Source organism: Eubalaena glacialis, chromosome 2, assembly GCF_028564815.1.
Source record: "Eubalaena glacialis isolate mEubGla1 chromosome 2, mEubGla1.1.hap2.+ XY, whole genome shotgun sequence".
In the NCBI taxonomy this organism is placed as follows: Eukaryota; Metazoa; Chordata; class Mammalia; order Artiodactyla; family Balaenidae; genus Eubalaena; species Eubalaena glacialis.
Window position 1 is genome coordinate 120,349,296 of NC_083717.1, and position 22,011 is coordinate 120,371,306.

The 22,011-nt window shown below is 42.5% G+C and overlaps 1 protein-coding gene and 1 pseudogene across 1 annotated transcript; both read left to right on the forward strand.

The window, feature by feature from the left end:
• Positions 1-1,071: 1,071 nt before the first annotated feature.
• Positions 1,072-2,462, forward strand: LOC133084677 (elongation factor 1-alpha 1-like; annotated as a pseudogene).
• Positions 2,463-5,633: 3,171 nt separating this feature from the next.
• Positions 5,634-21,564, forward strand: OXA1L (OXA1L mitochondrial inner membrane protein). The gene is made up of 10 exons (XM_061180619.1): positions 5,634-5,721; positions 6,164-6,325; positions 17,700-17,913; positions 19,537-19,680; positions 19,935-20,020; positions 20,209-20,373; positions 20,565-20,669; positions 20,760-20,922; positions 21,010-21,090; positions 21,177-21,564. Exons 1-10 carry the CDS (start codon positions 5,659-5,661, stop codon positions 21,302-21,304), a joined length of 1,311 nt encoding a protein of 436 aa, XP_061036602.1. The 5' UTR covers positions 5,634-5,658; the 3' UTR covers positions 21,305-21,564.
• The last annotated feature ends 447 nt before the right edge of the window (positions 21,565-22,011 follow it).

Here is a 22,011-nt window from a genome sequence, read left to right on the forward strand (position 1 = left end):
TATAATCATTGCTAAAAGTGTTAAAACTATAGAAAAATGTAAAGATGGAAATAAAAATCACCCATAATTACATCACCTTGAGATTATCCTCATATAAAATGTTTGGTGTATTTTCTTTCAGGCTTTTTTCCTAAGACATGCATTTCTTTTTTCACAAAATTAACAGCATAATGTACTTATAGTTTTGCATTCTGCTTCTTTTACATAATTATATACATATTTTACTAAATCATAAATATTTTGCCAACTTGTTATAATTAAAAATATGTTTTGAAATGAACACATATTCTATTGAATGAATGTAGCCTAAGCCATTTGTATTTCCCTATTGGTTAAAATGTAGATTGTTTCCAATTTTTGTCATTTTAAATAACACTGTAATGATCATCTTTGAATATTGGTATTTTTTATTATTTTCTTAGGAGAAACTCTTAAACAAAATAGAGATTGTTTCCAGTTTTTACCAACTTAAATAGCACTGTAATGAACATCTATGAATATAACTCTGGTTAATTTCTTAGGATAAAGTCTTTGTAAAGGAATTACAGGGTTAACTCCATTGCAGACCAGTCTTCATACTATTCTCCACAGGCCTGTTGTTTTACTCCCTCTGCCTGGAAGCACCAGCCAAAATCTCATCCACTCTCCTCTTTCATGAATTTTCCGTGACTGTTGTGGCCCCTATTAATTTTGCACTCACAGTTAATATGTATTTTGTTACCTAACACTTCATTATATACTCTCTTTAAAACACTTTAAACGGGAACTTCCCTGGTGGCGCAGTGGTTAAGAATCCACCTGCCAATGCAGGGGACACAGGTTCAAGCCCTGGTCTGGGAAGATCCCACATGCCACAGAGCAACTAAGCCCACGTGCCACAGCTACTGAGCCCACATCCCACAACTACTGAAGCCCGCGCGCCTAGAGCCTGTGCTCTGCAACAAGAGAAGCCACCACAATGAGAAGCCCTTGCACCGCAATGAGGAGTAGCCCCCACTCGCCGCAACTAGAGAAAGCCTGAGTGCAGCAATGAAGACCCAACACAGACAAAAATAATAAATTTTTAAAAACATTGTTGCCATTGGACACGTAGATTCAGGCAAGTCTACCACTAGTGGCCATCTCATCTATAAATGTGGTGGAATCGACAAAAGAACCATCAAAAATTTTGAGAGAGGCTGCTGAGATGGAAAAGGGCTCCTTCAAGTATGTCCGGGTCTTGGATAAACTGAAAGCTGAACGTGAGCGTGGTATCACCATTGATATCTCCCTGTGGAAATTCAAGACCAACAGTACTATGTGACCATCACTGATGCCCCAGGACACAAAGACTTCATCAAAAACATGATTGCAGACACATCTCAGTCTGACTGTGCTGTCCTGATCGATGCTGCTGGTGTTGGTGAATTTGAAGCAGGCATCTCCAAGCATGGGCAGATCTGTGAGCATGCCCTTCTGGCCTACATTCTGGGTGTGAAATAACTAATTGTTGGTGTTAACAAAATGGATTCTATGGAGCCACCCTACAGCCAGAAGAGATACAAGGAAATCGTTAAGAAAGCCAGCGCCTACGTTAAGAAAATTGGCTACAACCCCGACACAGTAGCATTTGTGCCAATTTCTAGTTGGAATGATGACAACATGCTGGAGCCAAATGCTAACATGCCTTGGTTCAAGGGATGGAAACTCACCTGTAAAGATGGCAACCACAGAGGAACCATGCTGCTTGAAGCTCTGGATTGCATCCTGCTACCAACTCGTCCAACTGACAAGCCCTGCGTCTGCCCCTCCAAGACATCTATAAAATTGGTGGTATTGGTACTGTCCCTGTGGGTCGAATGAAGACTGGTGTTCTCAAACCTGCCATGGTGGTCACCTTTGCTCCAGTCAATGTTACAACTGAAGTAAAGTCTGTTGATGTGCATCATGAAGCTTTGAGTGAATCCCTTCCTGGAGACATTGTGAGTTTCAATGTCAAGAACATGTCTGTCAAAGATGTTCATCGTGGCAATGAGGCTGGGGACAGCAAAAATGACCCACCAATGGAAGCAGCTGGCGTCACAGCTCAGGTGATTATCTTGAACCAACCAGGCCAAATTAGTGCTGGATACGCACCTGTGCTGGATTGTCACACCATTCACATTGTTTGCAAGTTTGCTGAGCTAAAGGAGAAGATTGATGGTCATTCTGGGAAAAAGCTGGAAGTTGGCCCCAAATTCCTGAAATCAGGTGATGCTGCCATCATTTATATGGTTCCTGGTAAGCCCATGTGTGTTGAGAACTTCTCTGACTATCCTCCTCTGGGCGATTTTGCTGTTCATGACATGAGACAGACGGTTGCTGTGGGTGTCATCAAAGCAGTGGACAAGAAGGCAGCTAGAGCTGGCAAGGTTACCAAGTCTTCCCAGAAAGCTCAGAGACTAAATGAATATTATCCCCAATACCTGCCACTCCAGTCTTAATCAGTGGTGGAAGAACAGTCTCAGAACTGTTTGTCTCAATTGGCCATTTAAGTTTAATAGTAAAAGACTTGTTAATGGTACAGCAGAAATTAACACAACATTGTAAAGCAATTATACTCCAATAAAAAAAAAAAGACTGCTTAATGATAACATGCATCATAAAACCTTCAGAAGGAAAGGAGAATGCTTTGTGGACCATATGTTTTCTGTAAGGCAGTTTTAAGTTATTAGGTTTTAAAATCAGTACTTTTTTTTCCCCTTTTGAACAATTTTTAAAATTTTTTATTTTATTTTAATATTTATTTATTTATTTAGGCTGTGCTGGGATGCGGGATCTTCGTTGCAGCATGTTTAGTTGAAGCATGTGGGATGTTTAGTTGCGGCATGTGGGCTTCTTAGTTGCGGCATGCTAAATTTTTATTTTATATTGGAGTATAGTTGATTAACAATGTTTTGTTGGTTTCAGGTGTACAGCAAAGTGATTCAGTTATACATATACATGTATCTATTCTTTTTCAAATTCTTTTCCCACTTAGGTTATTACAGAACACTGAGCAGTGTTTCCTGTGCTATACAGTAGGTCCTTGTTGGTTATCTATTTTAAATATAGCAGTGTGTATGAAAATCAGTACTTTTTAATGGAAACAACTTGACCAAAAATCTGTCACAGAATTTTGAGTTCCATTAAAACAAAGCTTATGGGGCTTCCCTGGTGGCACAGTGGTTAAGAATCCACCTGCCAACGCAGGGGACACGGGTTCAAGCCCTGGCCCGGGAAGATCCCACATGCCACGGAGCAACTAAGCCCGTGCCCCACAACTACTCAGCCTGTGCTCTAGAGCCCGCGTGCCACAACTACTGAAGCCCACGTGCCTAGAGCCCATGCTCCTCAACAAGAGAAGCCACTGCAGTAAGAAGCCCGCGGACCGCAATGAAGAGTAGCCCCCACGCACAGCAATGAAGACCCAACATAGCCAAAAATAAAAATAAATAATAAAATTAAAAAAAAAAAAGCTTAATGAGGGGGAAAAAGTGCAAAAGATAGGAGACTTGTTCCCTGCCTCTAGAAATGTACAATCTATAACGGAAAATAGGACCAATTCCCATGAAAAGGCAATAAAAACACACAGAAATATCAGAAATAAGTGCAAACTAATATAAGCAGACCTCGGTTAGCTTTAGTGGTAAGGAGATGCTCTTTTCCCAAGCACAAAAACCTATTCACATAACATTAAAATTTATTTCAGTTATCTACTGCCAGACAACAAAGTACTCCAAAATTCAATGGCTTAAAACCACAAACATTTTACTTGCTTGTATTTTGCAACTTGGGCAGAGCTGAGCAGAGAAAACAGCCTATCTCTGCTCCACATAGAGTCACCCAAAGTAACTACAGTAGAGGCTGAAGAATCCACTTCCACGATGGCCTTTTTCACATGGCTGGAGAGTTGGTGGTGACTGTTGGCTGGGAGCTCAACAGGACCTGTTAGCCAAGGCCTCAGTGCTCCTCCGTGTGGTTAGGTTGGGCTTTTCACAGCTTGGAAGTCTGAGAAGTCAAACTTCCAACACAGTGGCATCTCCCTGAATGCAAAAGTAGAAGCTATTGTCTTCTTAAGACATAGGCCTAAAATGAATTCTAAGGATTAAAGCAAGTCATAGGCCAGCCCAGATTCAAGAGAAGGGAACTATCAGGGGTGCAAAACTGAGAGGAATGATTCATTTGGGGCCACCAAAGTAACAGTCTACCATATGATAGGTTGTTTGGTTTTTGGTTTTTTTGCCAAGTGTTCTGTAGCTGTATATTTGTCATTACTTCTAACTGTATTGATTTTTCAAAGTAATCTTTAAAAAGCTTGTTTACAATGGTGTCCAACATATGTGATTAATAAGTCATACCCCTAATTACTACTAAATCTGTACTATATTTCTTTGCCTTCAGTTTTTACCATTCCTGTCAGGTACATTTATAACCAGCCCAAACTAGCAGTGATTGAAATCATTTCAGGCTATTATATCTTTCCCAAACTATACTTTGCTATTTCAAAAGCATTCTGTAGTTTGAGAGTCTTCGTAGGGGTTCAAATATACTCAACTCCCACCTTTCTTACTTTTTTTTCTTTGGAGGAGGGGAACTTCACCTCATGTATCTTTAGAAATGCTATCCGTTTCAAGAACCCAAGCGACAGAGACCTATGAGTCTAGACAAAAAAGACCTTCAGTTATCTTACACAACAAAATCTGGAGATAGGTGTTTCCAAGCCTGCTGCAGCAGCTCAATGACATCATCAAGTATTCAGGGGTTTTCTATCTTTCCATACAACCATCTTCAGCATGTTAGCTTTTTTTTTTTAACTTTTTATTTTATATTGGAGTACAGTTGATTAACAATATTGTTAGTTTCAGATGTACAGCAAAGTGACTCAGTTATACATATATATTATACACGTATCTATTCTTTTTCAAATTCTTTTCCTATTTAGCCTGTTACATAATACTGAGCAGAATTCCCTGTGCTATACAAGTAGGTCTTTGTTGGTTATCCATTTTAAATATAGCAGTGCGTACATGTCAATCTCAAACTCCCTAACGATCCACCTTTTATCTTTAAAGATTTGTCCCCTCAACGTCACAAGATGCTCCTCAACCAACCCCTAAGGAAAGGGAAGGGGAAAGACAGAGCCTCCTCGTGAAGCTTTGTCTTTTTATCTGGAAGGAAAATATTTCCTAGAAGCTGCCTTCCCTCAATTTCTGTCAAACTCCAGACCACTCTCAAATTTCACTGGATCTGCGATTACAGTATCATCTAGCAACGAGAATCGAACATCACTGGCCAGGACAACCCCACACCAAGGACAGCCAAGATCGTCTAGAGGGTACCTTTTAGTTTAACAAATCGCAGGAGAATCGCGGATTTTAAGGACAAAGAAAACTTCCCAGGTTTATGCAGCCACTAACGAAAGCCGGTGGTGATATGGCTCTGAACTTCAATCTCCCGAAAACACTCTCTGCGCGATCTTGTTAATGTGGCCCTTTGCAGCTTCTTACCCACTTCAAATATGGCCGTCAAGCTCCAATCTCCTTTACCTCCTGAGCGTGGCGACAGCTCTGGCTTCATGCCCATTTCCAAAAGGGCCTCCTCCCGCGAGGCTGCGGTTCTGAGTGCGCAGACGCGAACGTAAGTCCACTTCCTGGCAAGATGGCGCTGGGGTTGATGTGCGGACGCCGGGAGCTTCTCCGCCTGCTACGGCCCCAGCGTCAGGTAAGGATGCCCTGGAGCCGAGCGCCAGGATGCCCCCCTATCCCTGTGACCCGAGCCAGGAATGACTCGTGCTGTGGGCATGAACAGACGCTGATCTGCTCACCGGGACCTGCGTCTCGTGACCTCGGGTCACATGAGGACGCGGGAGGGTTCCGTTCCCGACTCCGCGGGTTCAGCAGCCTAGTATCGTGGTCTGTTCCTGGGAACAAGCGTCACTCCTTCTAAGGAAACCTCAGCCTCAACCTCTGGGCCCCGGCGTGGGTCTGCGGTAGCTGAGATGCAGGACTCACAGCTTGCAAGCCTTCAGGCTCGCAGTCTGAGCGCGGGGAGTAGAATGTGCTCACCTGTGGTAGCTGGCTGCCTGTCTGGCGGGGGGCGGGCCGTGAGCATAATGAGCGAGTTCACCCGGTAAAAGGATTCCATCCTCCTTTTACCCACTCAGTTCCACAGCGTCGCAGGGCCCTGCCAATGGCCCCGGAAAGCGCTGACAGCGAGGCTCCGGTTCCCAGCCGGCCGCTGCTGCGGGCACCCGCACTGTGTCCTCCTCGCGGCCCCAGGCCCCCGGGGCCTCAGTACCTCTGCCATCTCTTTTGCAGAAGCCCAGGTAAGAGACGTTTCGTCCCTGCAGTGTTAGGAGTGGTGCTTCTTTCTGATTTGTTTTTATTTTGCTTTGACTTGGGGGAGGGGAATGTGGAGCAGAGTTCTTGTCCACACTCCACCCAACTCGCCAAAAGATAGCATCTCTGCTTGGGAGAGATTTTCAAATCAGTGGGGAAATTATTGAGAGCACAGGACGAAAGACTTACGTTATATACTAGGCGTTGTTTGCCAGAATGGTGGCAAGCCACTGATGGTGATATGAGATGTGATTCTGTGTGTGTATTAGAAAAATTATAACTTGCATATCAAGTGTGGACAAAGAATGTCACCTGCTATATGAGTAAACAAAGGATGTTGCGGCCTTCAGCCACTGCAGCCACCCCCAACCGTGCACCCTGAGGGAATTCAGGATGGAGAAACAAAACTGGCCCTAGATAGTTAAGGTACATATCAAAGGAATGATTTCAATAAGTCCAAAGTCTTGCGTCTTTCCATACTTAGAAAAGCACTAAATTCATTAACTTGAGACATCTGGTTTTTATTTAATTAGCAGTAATTTTTTGGTGTTTGACTACCTGGTTTTTTTTGGTTTGTTTTGTTTTGTTTGCAAAAACTCCTGTACATCCTGGCTCCTCCCTTACCTCTTTGGAACGTCCCTCAGAGCTGAGAGGTTGTATCCTGGGCTTACGTCCTCAGTAATGCCCCAAATAACACCCAGTTCTCAACGTTTAGGTCTTGCATTTTTTTTCAGTCATAGCCTGGGCTACCAACGAAGGGACCCAGAGCAGAGTTTTCCCCTTCACCTGAAATCTGAGGAACTGGAGCCTTGGTACCGGCAGAGGCCTCTTGTACTCATCTGCCTCCTCAGAGAGTCCAGACAAATTTTGGTGAGTCTCTCCTGGTTCTTGGATCTCCCACTTATTGCTTGATGATCCTGAGTTTTATTTGGCAGTGTTTAACAGGCACCTGGCTGCGCAATTGAAAGATACTGGGAGTTACTCAGTTGAGACACTCTGAGTTGTCTGGACTGGGTGATTAGCTGAGAAGCTGGCCTAACGTTTTTTCAGAAAGCCAGCCTCCAATTAACACCCTGCCAGGTTTTTGTACTTAAATTTACAAGTATGTACTTAATTGGGAATTAAAGGAAACCTTGCCCTGAAAATGGCCAATAGGGGCTCTTTTTATTTCATATGCAGTTAAGTTAGAGAAAGCCAGCTTGATAAAACATCTTTTCTTTGTTTCTTACAAAGAAGTTGTAAGAAACTTACAAAGAAAACTTCTTTCTTACAAAGAAGTTGTAAGTTCCCTTCTAGGGAACTTGCGTTTTTCTCTGTCTTTGAAATGTAAACGTTCTACCTGATCTTCTTGCGCGCGCGCGTGTGTGTGTGTGTGTGTGCGCGCGCGCGCGCACGCGAAGTTGGTCTCTGCCATCCGGAAGGTACATATATGGTGTACGTTTGGCAGCCAGTTGAATAGACTGAGATTCTGAGCAGTCTTTTGTCTTGAGTGCGCCAACTCTCAGGGACTTCAGTCATCTTAATCTTCGTTGCGTCAGCCTATAACAAAGACCTTTAATTTCTTAGACTGTTTTTTAGGAGTAAACTTTCTAGATGTTTTGAAGGCTACATCCTTTGCACTCTCTTGTGGGGATGCTTCTTGCATCTTATTGGTTTGAGTTGTAATTAAAATACCACCTATCAATAGCCATTGGATCCTGTAAATTGGAAAAACTTCTAAATTGGTAAATTTTTAGAGAGCTGTCATAAACAGCTGTTTTATTGGTACCTATAAAAAAACAAATTAGAAGGTGGATACACACACACAAAATAGTTAACCTAAGAACTTCCTTTAGTTTAAAAAAAAAGGGTTTGGGAAACCTTATTTGTGGTCTCTGCTTCCCCTCAGAGGGTCTTACAAATGCTAATAAAAACATTGAAGATAATGTTAATGAGGCTGATTAACAGGGAGGTTAAAAAAAAAATGAAGGGAAAGTCTAGAGTCTTCTTCCCAACAAGGTGGAAATTTTAAAGGAACTCATCCCAAATGGATAAAGAAATCTTTAGATGGCTATTAAGAAATGAGGTAAATAAAACGGATGTTAATAGGGTTAAAACAAAAGGTTTTGATACAACACTACCTGAGGTTGGATGGACCAACATTATTGGTCCCCAACATTAAAGGGCCCCAAACAAGTCCACTCTATTTACCCCAGTGTAATGTGCATGTGTGGGGGTGTGTGTATATATACTTTTTCACCCCTTCTAAAGGCTATAAGAAACTTACACTGAGATACCTGACCAGCGATTGCTTGGGGCCACACGCCAATTGGTCAAGTTAAAAGATTGACAAAAGAGCCTGAGTCCCTTGGCTCAACCTCTTACTAGGGACCCCAGAGCCTTTTATACAAAAATAGATTAAATGATAGGGATAAAAAGGAAGTTTCTGGACTCCTTTTAAGACCAAGGCTTGTTCATGGGATCCTAATGGAAACTAAAGTTAAAGGTATAGAAGTTGATAGACTTGAGATAAAAATTTATCAAAATTGGTATATTTAAATGGACTTTATGTAAGATGGTTACATCTCTTTTGCCTAATTATACTGTAGGATAGATATTATGTCTCACTGGGGAATGCTTCCCCTGCCTGGTATTATAAGACAGGGCATATAAATCTGCCCCTCAGACAATATTAATTAAGCATACTAAAGGAAAACAGTAGGGTTACCAGAGCCCAAACAATACAAAGTAAAAACTGAGAGCTAATATTCTGGGGTTAATGAAAATAGTAATAGAGATTTGCTCTGAGTCTAACTGGTGCACTCAGAAAGAGGGCCTTTGTTGAATGCCTTGTCCAAACTTTTTTTTTTTTTAATGTTTTGCATTTCTTTTTTTTCTTTTTTTTTAAATTATTTATTTATTTATTTTTGGCTGTGTTGGGTCTTCGTTTCTGTGCAAGGGCTTTCTCTAGTTGCGGCAAGCGGGGGCCACTCTTCATTGCGGTGCACGGGCCTCTCACTATCGCGACCTCTCTTGTTGCGGAGCACAGGCTCCAGACGCGCAGGCTCAGTAATTGTGGCTCACGGGCCTAGTTGCTCCGCGGCATGTGGGATCTTCCCAGACCAGGGCTCGAACCCGTGTCCCCTGCATTGGCTGGCAGATTCTCAACCACTGCGCCACCAGGGAAGCCGCAAACTTTTGAAGACATGATAAATTGAACCCTAAGAACTCTTGGTTTTCAGTTTAGTTGGAAATCTTCTCAGTGATATTAAAAAAACAAAGAAAATATAGTTGGGCAAATCAATCTTTTAGTATCATTTAGGCAACTAACCAGTTCTTTGGGGAATTAAAAGCAACTGTCTTTGTCTTGAAAATCTCTACAAATCAGAAATGTAAATTCAGCCCACAAAGACCTGAGCCTGAGCCTAATTAGCTCAATCAGGTAAAACCTGAAACCAAAGAGAAAAGGCCTTTTAAAATTCAAACCAGTGGAAAGGCTCCCTCACCCAAAATCTAGTTCGTACCCTCCTTAGGGTTTATCAAGGAGAAATACAAATCTTAAAAGTCTTTTCCACAAATAGCAAAGCCTTAGTCGTCTGAGCAAATGAATTTAATTTATTCCAACTGTTATTTATAAACTAGTAAGTTTATATTGTAATACCTGATTCATAGCTAAGTTTTTTAAGTGAAACTGTGAGATCTCTAGTTTTGTCTGTTTACGTGTGTGTAGACATTATACATATGAGATGTCACTACCTCTGGATATACTCTCTAAATTTATAAAAGATCTCTATTTAATTGACTTAAAATTAAGCGCTTACGAATTAAATCTTTCTAAATATAAAGGAAACTGGCCGGAATGAATTTCAGGTTCATGTGATCTAGGAAATATTCAATATTAAATTAATATCTGGTTTAAAGCTAGTTTAAGCTTGCTGGTTTAATCAATATAGACATGTCTTTTATTGTACCTAGGTTTACTGAAGGTCAGTAAGTTCATGTTATTTCTGTTGCAGAGTTGTCAGCAAGAAAAAAAATTAACTTGGTGATATTTTCATAAGTTATAAAATCCACAAGCCACCGGGTGCAGCAAAAAAAAAAAGGTAAATGAGGTACGAGTTGTCAACTGAAGGAAACTACACAACTTACGAGTTGAGAATTGTGTTTTATTTGGGGCATTACTGAGGACTTAACTAGGATACAGCCTCTCAGCTCTGAGGGACTGTTCCAGAGAGGTAAGGGAAGAGCCAGGATATATAGGAGTTTTGCAAAAAAAAACAAAACAGAACAAGTAGTAGGAACATCAAAAGATTACTCTTAATTAAAGAAAACCCAGATGTCTCAAGTTAATGAATTTAGTACTTTTCTATGTAACAAAAGATGCAAGAGTCTGGGCTTTTTGGGGGGGGGGTTCGGTAGTGCTTATTGAAATCCTTCCTTTGATATGCACCTTAACTATCTAGGGCCAGTATTCTGTTTTTCTCCATCCTGAATCCCCTCAGGGTGCACCCTTGCAGGTGGCTGCAGTGGCTGATGGCCCCAACATCCTTTGTTTACTGATATGACAGGCAACATTCTTTGTCCTCAGTGCCTCCTCTTGGTCATAAATTAGATCAATGTTTTTGGAAGGCATTCCATGACCAGTTTTGTCCCACATTGCTAGGAAGACACATTCCTAGATGAGGGAAAGATTTTGTTTATAGGCCAATGTGTTGATTTTTGGATTAGGCCCTGTTCATAATCTAAAATTCTGCGGATCACCTGTCTTACTCATCTATTAGGATCCAGGAAATGTTTTCCCTTGTTGCTTCTTCCCATATCTAGAGTTGCACTATTACAATTATTCTATGTAGAATTACATATATGGTCAACTGTCTCAAGACTTTTAGCCATGGTTACACATTGTGTAATACAAGAGACAATCTTATAAAATAGACAGGAGGACTTCCCTGGTAGTCCAGTGGTTAAGACTCCGTGCTTCCAGTGCAGGGGACACGGGTTTGATCCTTGGTTGGGGAACTAAGATCCTGCATGCCACATGACGCGGCCAAAAATAAAATAGACAGGATACGTACTATAGCTAGTAACGTTAATCAGATCATAGTACAGCAGAGAGAAACACAAGGCATAAACAATTTGGAAACAAAGAAAACAAATTAATGATTAGTATAAATAGTTGTAATCTGGTCACACAATAAACCATCAAGTCAGGACTTCCCTGGTGGTGCAGTGGTTAAGAATCCGCCTGTCAATGCAGGGGACATGGGTGCGAGCCCTGGTCCGGGAAGATCCCACATGCCGCGGAGCAACTAAGCCCGTGCGCCACAACTACTGAGCCTGCGCACTAGAGCCTGCGAGCCACAACTGCTGAGCCCACGTGCCACAACTACTGAAGCCCACGCACCTAGAGCCTCCTCAATGAGAAGCCCACGAACCACAACAAAGAGTAGCCCCCGCTCGCCGCAACTAGAGAAAGCCCATGCACAGCAACGAAGACCCAATGCAGCCAAAAATAAATAAATTTATTTCAAAAAAAAACAAACCATCAAGTCCACAGGAGAGCCAGCTGGAGAAGCCAAATTCTGGATGGATCAGGTAGAAAGATAAATGTTTCATCTTTGTTTACAAACGTATACTTTATCAACTTGCTTTAGATTATAGCCTAAGAAGAAAGGTTTCCTGGAAAACAAAGATTAAAAGCCAGTATATTTCAGAAAATTATAAATCATATTTATCAGTTCATTCAGTCCCATGTAATTAATTGCTGTTGATCTGGATGAAGTCATCAAGTTTTTCATTAGAGTTTTGTAATTTCTTACCCCAGTTAGTGGTATGATCTAAAAGTTATCAGAAACTTACATTTGTCAAAAAGTTCTTTTTATTTATTTTTTTTTGGCCACGCCACGTATCATATGGGATCTTAGTTCCCTGACCAGAGATCGAACCTGCGCCCCCTGCAGTGGAAGCACGGAGTCTTAACCACTGGACCGCCGGGGAAGTCCCAGAAAGTTCTTTTTATGAATATTCTTGAAGATCTTCATTTTATAAAAGCACCAGGGTAAAACAGTGGTTGTCTATAAACCACAAAAGACTTAAAATGGCGTGGTTAAAGATCTGGTTACAATAGATGGCTAGTGGGAAGCAGCCGCCTAGCACAGGGAGGTCAGCTCCGTGCTTTGTGACCACCTAGAGGGATGGGATAGAGAAGGTGGGAGGGAGACGCAAGAGGGAGGAGATATGGGGATGTATGTATATGTATAGCTGATTCACTTTGTTATAAAGCAGAAACTAACACACCATTGTAAAGCAATTATACTCCAATAAAGATGTTAAAAAGAAAAAAATCTGATTACAGTGTAATTGACAAGAAACTTGGATATTTCTGTGATGTACAGCATTTTAAGATAATAGCTAGAATTATGACTGATAACATTATGCCAGGAATTTTAGGAATTCCATATAAATTTTGGAATAGCTATATTAATGACATTTACCCATACCTAAGGTTTGTCTCCAATCAGTTGACAGTATTTCTCAAGTAATTTAAACATACCACATAAGCCGACATTTAAATTTGTCTCTGAGATGCCTCAGGGTTTCTTTGAAGCATCCCAGAGTTAGCTGGAGGTTAAAATAACTTTAGTTAGAATTTGTTACTTGTAAGCTTGTCAAAAATATCAAAAAGTTTTCAAAACACATGGTCACATAGGATCATAGGTCACTGTGAAACAATACTTATTCACTTAACCAAAGTGACAAAAGATTTCAAAAACAAATACAGATCCTTTAAAGGGTATGAACTAGATTTTGAGTGAGGGAGCCTTTCTAGCAGTTTGAGTTTTAAAACGCCTTTTTCTCTTTTTTCCTTGGTTTCAGATTTTACCTGATTGAGCTAATTAGGCTCAGCCTCAAGTCATTGTGAGCTGTGTTTATATTTTTGATTTGTAGAGATTTGCAAGACAAAGACAGTTGCTTTTAATTCTCCAAAGAACTGGTTTGCTGCTTAAATGATATTAAAAGCTTGATTTGCCCAACTGTATTTTCTTTTATTTGCTTTTTTATATCACTGAGAAGATTTCCAACTAAACTGAAATTCATGAGTTCTGTGTTCTAGAATTTTAGGGTTTAACTTAACCATGCCTTTAAAAGCTTGCATAACACATTCAACAAAAGTCCTCTTTCTGAGTTCACAAGTTAAATCCAGAGCAAAATCTCTATTATTATTTTTATTAGCCCTTGAATATTGCTCCCAGTTTTTATTTTATATTGTGCAGGCCCAGGTAACCCTGTTGGTTTCCTTTAGTGTGTTTAATTATATTTCCTGAGGGGCAGATTTATACGCCCTGTGTTATATCAGGCAAGGAAGCATTCCCCAGTAAAACATGTCTTTCCCATAATATAATTAGGTAAAAGACATGTAACCATCTTATATAAAGCTCATTTAATACCAATGTTTATAAACTTTTGTCTCCATTCTTTCAATTTTTATAACTTTAACTTTAGTTTCTATTAGGACCCCATCAACAAGCCTTGGTCTTATAAGGAGTGCAGAAACCTTTCTTTTTATGCTGACCATATAAAATAGTATTTTTGTATAAAAGGCACTGGGGGACTTCCCTCATGGTCCAGTGGTTGAGAATCCACCTTCCAGTGCAGGGGACGCGGGTTCGATCCTTGGTCAGGGAACTAAGATCCTACATGCCATGGGGCAACTAAGCCAGTGTGCCACAACTAGAGAGCCCGCGAGCCACAGCTACTGAGCCAACGCGCCACAGCTAGAGAGAAGCCCACGCACCGTAACGCAGATCCTGCGTGTTGCAACCAAGACCTGATGCAGCCAAATAAATAAATATTTTAAAAAATAAAAGGCACTGGGGTTCCCAGTGAGGGGCTGAGCCAAGGGACTCAGACCCTCTGTAAATCTTTTTTTTTTTAATATTTATTTATGTTGCCACACGCGAGATCTTCGTTGCAGCATGTGGGATCTAGTTCCCTGACCAGGGGTCGAACCCGGGCCCCCTGCATTGGGAGCGCGGAGTCTTAGCCACTGGACCACCAGGGAAATCCCTGTCAATCTTTTAATTTGATTAATTGGCCTATATGTTGCCCCAAGTAATTGTTGGTCAGATATCTCAATGAAATTTTCTTCCAGCCTTTTAAACATACATTTTTTTTTTTTTAATTGGGATAAATAGAACAGACTTGTTTGGGGCCCCTTAATGTTGAAGATCAATGGGAATCCCTAAAGGGGGCTAAAGCCCATCCAACTTTAGCTAATATTGTACCAAAACCTTTTGTTTTAGTCCCATTAACGTCCATTTTATTTATTCCATTTCTTAAAAACCATCTAGAGACTTTTTATCTTTTGGGACAAGTCCCTTTAAAATTTCCACCTTGTTGGGAAAAAGTCTCTAGACCTTCCCTTCAGTTTTTTCTTATTTCCCTGTTAATGAACCTAATTAACATTATTGATTTTTATTTTTTTTAGCATCTATAACACCCATTGAGGGGAAGCAGAGACCAGGAATAAGGCTTCCCAAACCAGTTTTTTGTTTGGTTTAAACTAAAGGAGTTCTTAGGTTAGCCATTATATATATTTTTCCACCTTCTAGTTTGGTTTTTCCATGGGTCCCGATAAAACAGCTGTTTATAATGAGACTCTCTAAAGATTTACCAATTTAGAGTTTTTCCAATTTAAAAGACCTGTCATCTGGCCATTAATGAGATATATCTTAATTGTGATTCAGACCAATGGGACGAAAGAAGCATCCCCACAAGAGAGTGCAAAGGATACCACCTAACCGAGATACAGAAGGTTTCCTCCCAAAAATAGCCTAAGAAAGTAAAGGCCTTTGTTGTACAGGCTGACGCAGCAATAGTTAAAATGGCAAAAAGCCCCTGAGAGTTCGCACAGTCAGGAAAAAGACTGCTCAGAATCTCAGTCTGTTCAGTTGGCTGCAAAATATATGTACCTTCTGGATGGCAGAGACCAAGTTCTCACAAAACACAACACACGTACTCACTCGCACTCTCACACTTAAGAAGATCAAGTAGAACATTTACATCTCAGACACTGGGAGAGACTTGCAAGTTCCCCCAGAAGGGCTTTTATTTCTTTTAGGTCAGAATTCTGAAAAGATGGTTTATCAAGCTGTTTCTCTAACTTAACTGCGTATGCAGTAAAAGAGCCCCAGGGCTTCCCTGGTGGTCCTTCCTCGCTTCTACTGCAGGGGTTGTGGGTTTGATCCCTGGTCGGGGAAGTTCCGCATGCCGTGAGATGCAGCAAAAAAAAAAAAGCCCCATATGGGCTATTTTCAGGGCAAGATTTCCTTTAATTCCCAATTAAGTGAGTACTTGTAAGTATAAGTTTTGTACATACATAGACTTGGCGCGAGTGTTTAACTGGAGGCAAAGATGTTAGGCCAGCCTCTCACCTAATCACCCAGTCCAGACTCCTTATTGTCTCAACTGAGCAACTCCCAGTCTTTCTACCTGGTTTCCCTGGTAGCTTTCAACTGGGCAGTTAGACACTGCCAAATAAAACTCAGGATCATCAACCAATAATCAGGAGATCCAAGAATCACCCAAATTCGTCTGGACTCTCCAAGGAGGCAGACAGGCCCAAGAGGCCTCTGCTGGTACCAGGCCCTGGATCCTCTTAGAGTTCGGGCAAAGGAGAGAGTTCTGCTCTGGGTCCCTTCGTGGTCACCAAAATTGTTGACTGAAAAAAAATGCACAACCTAAAAGTTGAGAATTATGTTTTATTCAGTGGTCTTGCTGAGGACTTAAGCCAGAAGACATCCTCTGAGATAGCTCCGAGGGACTACTCCGAAGAGGTAAGGGAGGAGCCAGGATATGTAGGAATTTTGCAAAAAAAACCAGGTAGTCAGAACATCAAAAGATTAGTGTTAAAAGCCAGACATCTCAAGTTAATGAGTTTAGCACTTTTCTATGTGTGGAATGATTTAAGAGTCTAGGCTTGTTGAGATCATCCCTTTGATATGCACGTTAACTGTATAGCACCCATATTGTTTTTCTCCATCCTGAATCCCCTCAGGGTATATAGTTGAGGGTGGCTGATGGCTTGATGGCTTGCAGCATCCTTTATTTACTGATACGGCAGGCAACATTCTTCATCCACATAAAACAGGCGATCCAGAGAATTTTAGGTTATCAACAGGCCCTGATCCAAAAATTAGCAAATTGAGTAGCCTATCAGCAGAATCTTTGCCTGATCTAGAATCAGCCTTCCTAGTGCCATGGCACAAAATTGGTCATGAAATGCCTCCCAATTGTTGGTCCAGTTTATGACCTAGAAGGAGGTGCCGAGGACAAAGAATGTCACCCGCCTCGCTAAACAAAGTATGTTGGGGCCATCAGCCACTGTAGCCACCCCCAGCAGTGCACCCTGAGGGAATTCAGGATGGAGAAACAGAATACTGGCCCTAGATAGTTAAGGTACAAATCAAAGGAATGATTTCAATAAACCCAAATTCTGGTGTCTTTCCATACATAGAAAAGCACTAAATTCATTAACCTGAGACATCTGGTTTTTATTTAATTAGCAGTAATTTTTTGGTGTTTGACTACCTGGCTTTTGGGGTTGTTTTTTTGTTTGTTTGCAAAAACTCCTATACATCCTGGCTCCTCCCTTACCTCTTCGGAACAGTCCCTCAGAGCTGAGAGGCTGTGTCCTGCACTTAAGTCCTCAGTAATGCCCCAAATAACACACAGTTCTCAACTTTTAGGTCGTACTTCTTTTTTTTCAGTTGACGCAATTTATAATTGTATATCTTTGATCATAACTTGTATATCCCTGATTTCATGGACATTAGTATTTCTCGGGATGAGACCAAGTAGATATTTTTGATCTTAAAAACTGAGTTGTTTAAAGAAAAATTATAATAGTTTCAGTGTATGCAGAATCATGCCAGTGATACTCAAATGACTGAAGTTTGGAAAATGCACAAATAACTTCCCAACATGAAGGAGAGTCATGAAGTCTTATTTTGAGTAACTTATCTTTCTGCCTAGAGGGGAAAATAAAATATCCTTTTTTAAAAAATATGAGTGGGAATATTTATTTAGAATAAGAAATCTTTACAAAGTAATGGTTTTTAAAAGCTGACAGATACCACAAGCATTACAAAATCCAGGAAAATAACGTATTTTTTAATTGACTTCCTGGCATAAAATATTCTTTTTAAGCTTTGAATTCTATGACAGTGTAGGCTACCCTGGGAGAACGAGAAACAGGGAGTCAAGAGAGTACCCCAGTATTGGTTATCATAAGAGGGACCTCGATTTCTCTGTGTGTGTCCCCCCCGCTCCCCGAATATAACGCCTGGCTTTTTTTTTTTTCCCCCTCCTTTTTCCCCACAGGTTCAGGCCCCTCCGGTCATTCCTGCAACTCCCCCACCTACAGCAGTACCTGAGGTGGCTTCTGGAGACACTACAGATACCATCCTGGCTGCTGCAGAACAGAGCTTCACTGAGCTTGGGCTGGGGTCATACACCCCAGTGGGACTGATCCAGAACTTACTGGAATTTATGCATGTTAACCTAGGCCTACCTTGGTGGGGGGCCATTGCTGCATGTAAGGGGGATATATCTTGTACAACAGTAGAGGAAATGGGGGCTTAGGGTTAGAACTTTATTTATTTATTTATTTATTTATTTTTGGCTGCATTGGGTCTTAGTTGCTGCGTGCGGGCTTTTCTCTAGTTGCGGCAAGCAGGGGCTACTCTTCGTTGAGGTGCGCGGTCTTCTCATTGCGGTGGCTTCTCTTGTTGCGGAGCACGGGCTCTAGGCACGCGGACTTCAGTAGTTGTGGCATGCAGGCTCAGTTGTTACGGCTCATGGGCTCTGGAGTGCAGGCTCAGTAGTTGTGGCGCACGGGCTTAGTTCCTCCACGGCATGTGGGATCTTCCCAGACCAGGGCTCGAACCCGTGTCCCCTGCATTGGCATGTGGATTCATTTTTTTTTTTTTTTAATATTTATTTATGTATTTATGTATTTATTTATGGCTATGTTGGGTCTTCCTTGCTGCGCGCAGGCTTTAGTTGCGGTGAGTGGGGGGCTACCCTTCCTTGCAGTGCGCGGGCTTCTCATTGCGGTGGCTTCTTGCGGAGCACGGGCTCTAGGTGCGCAGGCTTCAGTAGTTGCAGCACACAGGCTCAGTAGTTGTGGCACGCGGGCTCTAGAGCGCAGGCTCAGTAGTTGTGGCGCACGGGCTTAGTTGCTCCGTGACATGTGGGATCTTCCCGGACCAGGGCTCGAACCCACGTCCCCTGCATTGGCAGGTGGATTCTTAACCACTGTGCCACCAGGGAAGTCCTGGCATGCGGATTCTTAACCACTGTGCCACCAGGGAAGCCCTGTCCCTTGGCTTTTGCGACAATCTTTGTAGATTTTCTTCCTGTCTTTCTGACCACACCCTTCCATCTCCATTGCTCAGTACTCTACCTGCCCCTTTAGTGCTGGGATTCCAGGTTCCATCCTTAGCTCCCTTCTCTGTCCACTTCACACCATTCATCATAATGTTGATAAAGCCTAAACCTGTATCTCCACCTGGTCTCTTCTCAGCCCAGGCCCACTTGCTTACCCACAGATACCATCAACTAAATAAATATTTGTTGAAATGATCAGGAAATGTGAAGTGTAAGAAAAATAGGAGGGAGCTAAAGCAGTAGGCCACCAGATTACCTCCTACTGCAGGCATTTCTAGGACAGTGGCTTTCAAACTTCATTCCTGGGAGCCCCAGAGTTCTGTAAAAGTGCTTCTGAGCAAAGCAAAGGCCAGAGCTTGAACAATCCTGTAGTCAGACTACCTCCTCACCCAGGGCAGCTTGATTTTATTTGTTACATATATTGGGGTTACACTTAGAGTTGGGGGAAAAAGGAGTCCCTTGATCATAGAAAAGTTTGGAAACCATTGATCTACAAAAGTGGCTTCTGTCACCTTTTTGTTCAAGGAAACAAGATTCCTGGTCATTTGCCTAGAGAAGTTAATGCCAGACTTTTGACGTCAAAGCAGAAGAGTGAGCCTCGAAGGAACTAAGTCATACCCGTACCCTTTGTTTTGGGGCCCTTTGGGCACGAGTCACAGGGTGGAAAAGTCTGGGCTAAGAGCCCCTTTCAGTGAGGACCTAAAAACCTTCAGCCTTCTAGCTGCAGAATGGCTTGAATTTCACTCCAGTCTTAGTTCGTGTTTTCCAGGTACAGTCCTTGCCCGCTGCCTGGTGTTTCCTCTCATCGTGAAGGGCCAGCGAGAGGCCGCTAACATCCACAACCACTTGCCAGAGATTCAGAAGTTTTCCGCTCGAATCAGAGAGGCCAAGTTGACAGGAAACCACACTGAATGTGAGTCCGTTGCAGAATGAGCGTGGGTGAGGACCACATTTGCGCTTTCCCTGACGTTCAGCTCAGGTCGGGGGAGCAGCCTAAATCAGGAGTTGCTACAGTTGGGCAGGTTCTAAGATTTACCTGCTTCTTAGGCCTAATGCTTCCAGTGACTGGCCAGGGTCAGTTAGAAATCTCATGGGCCAGGTGATGAAGATGGTCACCTCCTCTGACCGAGCTGTTAGCCCAACCGTTAGCTTCCGCTCCCTTCACAGTTTACAGGGCCTCCTCGGAGATGACGTTCTACCAGAAAAAGCATGATATTAAACTCTTTAGACCTCTCATTCTACCTCTGACTCAGGTGAGCAAAAAACATTTCCCTTCTTTAACTTCATCAGAACCAATCAGATTACTCCTCTGTGTTTCCCATGCCCTAGACCCCCAAAAAAGCATGTGGTGGTGATACTATGCTACGTGGGTTTCAGTAATGCAGTAATTAAAATGTCCCTTCTACTAAAGGGTCCTGACACTGTTTATCCTGTGTCATAGGCCCCGATCTTCATCTCCTTCTTCATTGCCTTGAGAGAAATGGCTAACCTTCCCGTGCCCAGCCTGCAGACAGGTGGCCTCTGGTGGTTCCAGGATCTCACACTATCTGACCCCACTTACATATTACCTCTGGTGGTCACTGCTACAATGTGGGGTGTCCTTGAGGTAAGCCCAGGTTCGCCGAGTGCCAGGCCTGCAGAATGGGGAGTGAGGGGAAAGTGGTTGTGTAGAATGGTCATTCTTCACTCCCTGGAGAAATAGAGTTGATGGGTAAGAAATCTGAGCCACATTCAACTAAAATTGCCATGCATTTACTATTCTTCCCCTGCCTCTTTTTTTTTTTTTTTTTTTTGCAGCTAGGTGCTGAAACTGGCATGCAAAGTTCTGACCTTCAGTGGATGAGAAATTTTATCAGACTGATGCCCCTGGCAGTCTTGCCCATAACTATCCATTTCCCCTCGGTAGGTAATGGCTTAGGGGCTGGCTCCAAGTCTCCCGGCAAGCTGACCAGGGACGCAACTTCTGAGTACCTTCTCTTCCTTCTCATCCAGGCAGTGTTCATGTACTGGCTCTCCTCCAACATGTTTTCCCTGGGCCAGGTGGCCTGCCTCCGTATTCCAGCTGTACGCACTGTACTTAAAATCCCCCAGCGTGTTGTGCATGACGCAGACAAATTACCTCCCCGGGAAGGCTTCATAAAGAGCTTCAAAAGAGGTAAGGGCCTGTCCTCCGTGAATAGGACCTGGGGAGAGTGGCCTAGAAGTGGGTACAGGACCAACTGCCTTACTCCTTTTTACACAGGCTGGAAGAATGCCGAAATGGCACATCAGCTACAGGAGCGTGAACGACGCATGCAGAATCACTTGGAGCTAGCAGCCAGGGGTAAATAACCCTTTGCAGGCTGAGTTCTGTCATTTGTTTCTTCCTTTCCTTTGTTCATCGAGATTGGTTTTCTCTTCTTCCCCCAGGTCCCTTACGACAGACCTTTACCCACAACCCTCTGCTACAGCATGGAAAGAATGGACCTCCCAACACCCCCAATAGCAGCAGCAACAAACCAAAGTCAAAGCATCCCTGGAGTGACACACTTGGCTGAATTCTCTTCCCTGCTCATACTGGCAGGAACTCTCTCTCTTCAGAGGCTCAACCTTAGAACAAGAATTGATGCTGGGTCCTTGCCCCAGACCTAGAAACTGTGGGACATGTTGATGTTCATTTTAAAAGTGGGTTCCACTACAGACTCTTCCACCTAAGTGTAAAAGAACACTGGGAAGCCAAGTGATCTTCCCATCCGCTGAGTTAGTAAACCTCTGTACTACATGCTGCTCCCTGACACTAATTAAACAGGGAAATGGATGGAGTGCTTCAGAAAAAAGAATAGGTTGGGTGGTGATTGTTCTTGCTGGCCCATGCTCTTAGGAGGCGTCTCAGTGATGTAACCTGGCATTAAGGGCTTAGATGTGTTGTCCCGTCCGTACTTGCTTTGTGGTCAGAGGTATGCGTGGTAAGTGGAGACTGTATCTGGAGGAACCACATTCATTTACCCCAAGATTACCTATAAAATATCCTTCAAGAAGTAGATATGCTTAAGTTTTTAGTGATAATTAAGAGGAACGGAAGTTGATAAAGCTTTTATCGAACAACCTAGCATTTTGCTACAGCAGCTTAGGTATTCTCTTGTGTAGAGACTGGTTGCATCAGCCTTCAGCCACTGGCTCGAGAGGGAAGAAATACTCAGATTCTTTCAAGCATAAGATTGTTTTTAGTCTTCCTGCCAGGCTAATGGGAGCTGTCCTTGAGACA

Excerpts from the sequence above, each read along its gene's own strand:
- OXA1L (XM_061180619.1), top strand. The coding sequence starts at position 5,659 with ATGGCGCTGGGGTTGATGTGCGGACGCCGGGAGCTTCTCCGCCTGCTA. Across the intron at positions 19,681-19,934 it reads GACAGGAAACCACACTGAAT|TTTACAGGGCCTCCTCGGAG; the intron begins GTGAGTCCGTTG and ends CTCCCTTCACAG. Across the intron at positions 20,374-20,564 it reads CAATGTGGGGTGTCCTTGAG|CTAGGTGCTGAAACTGGCAT; the intron begins GTAAGCCCAGGT and ends TTTTTTTTGCAG.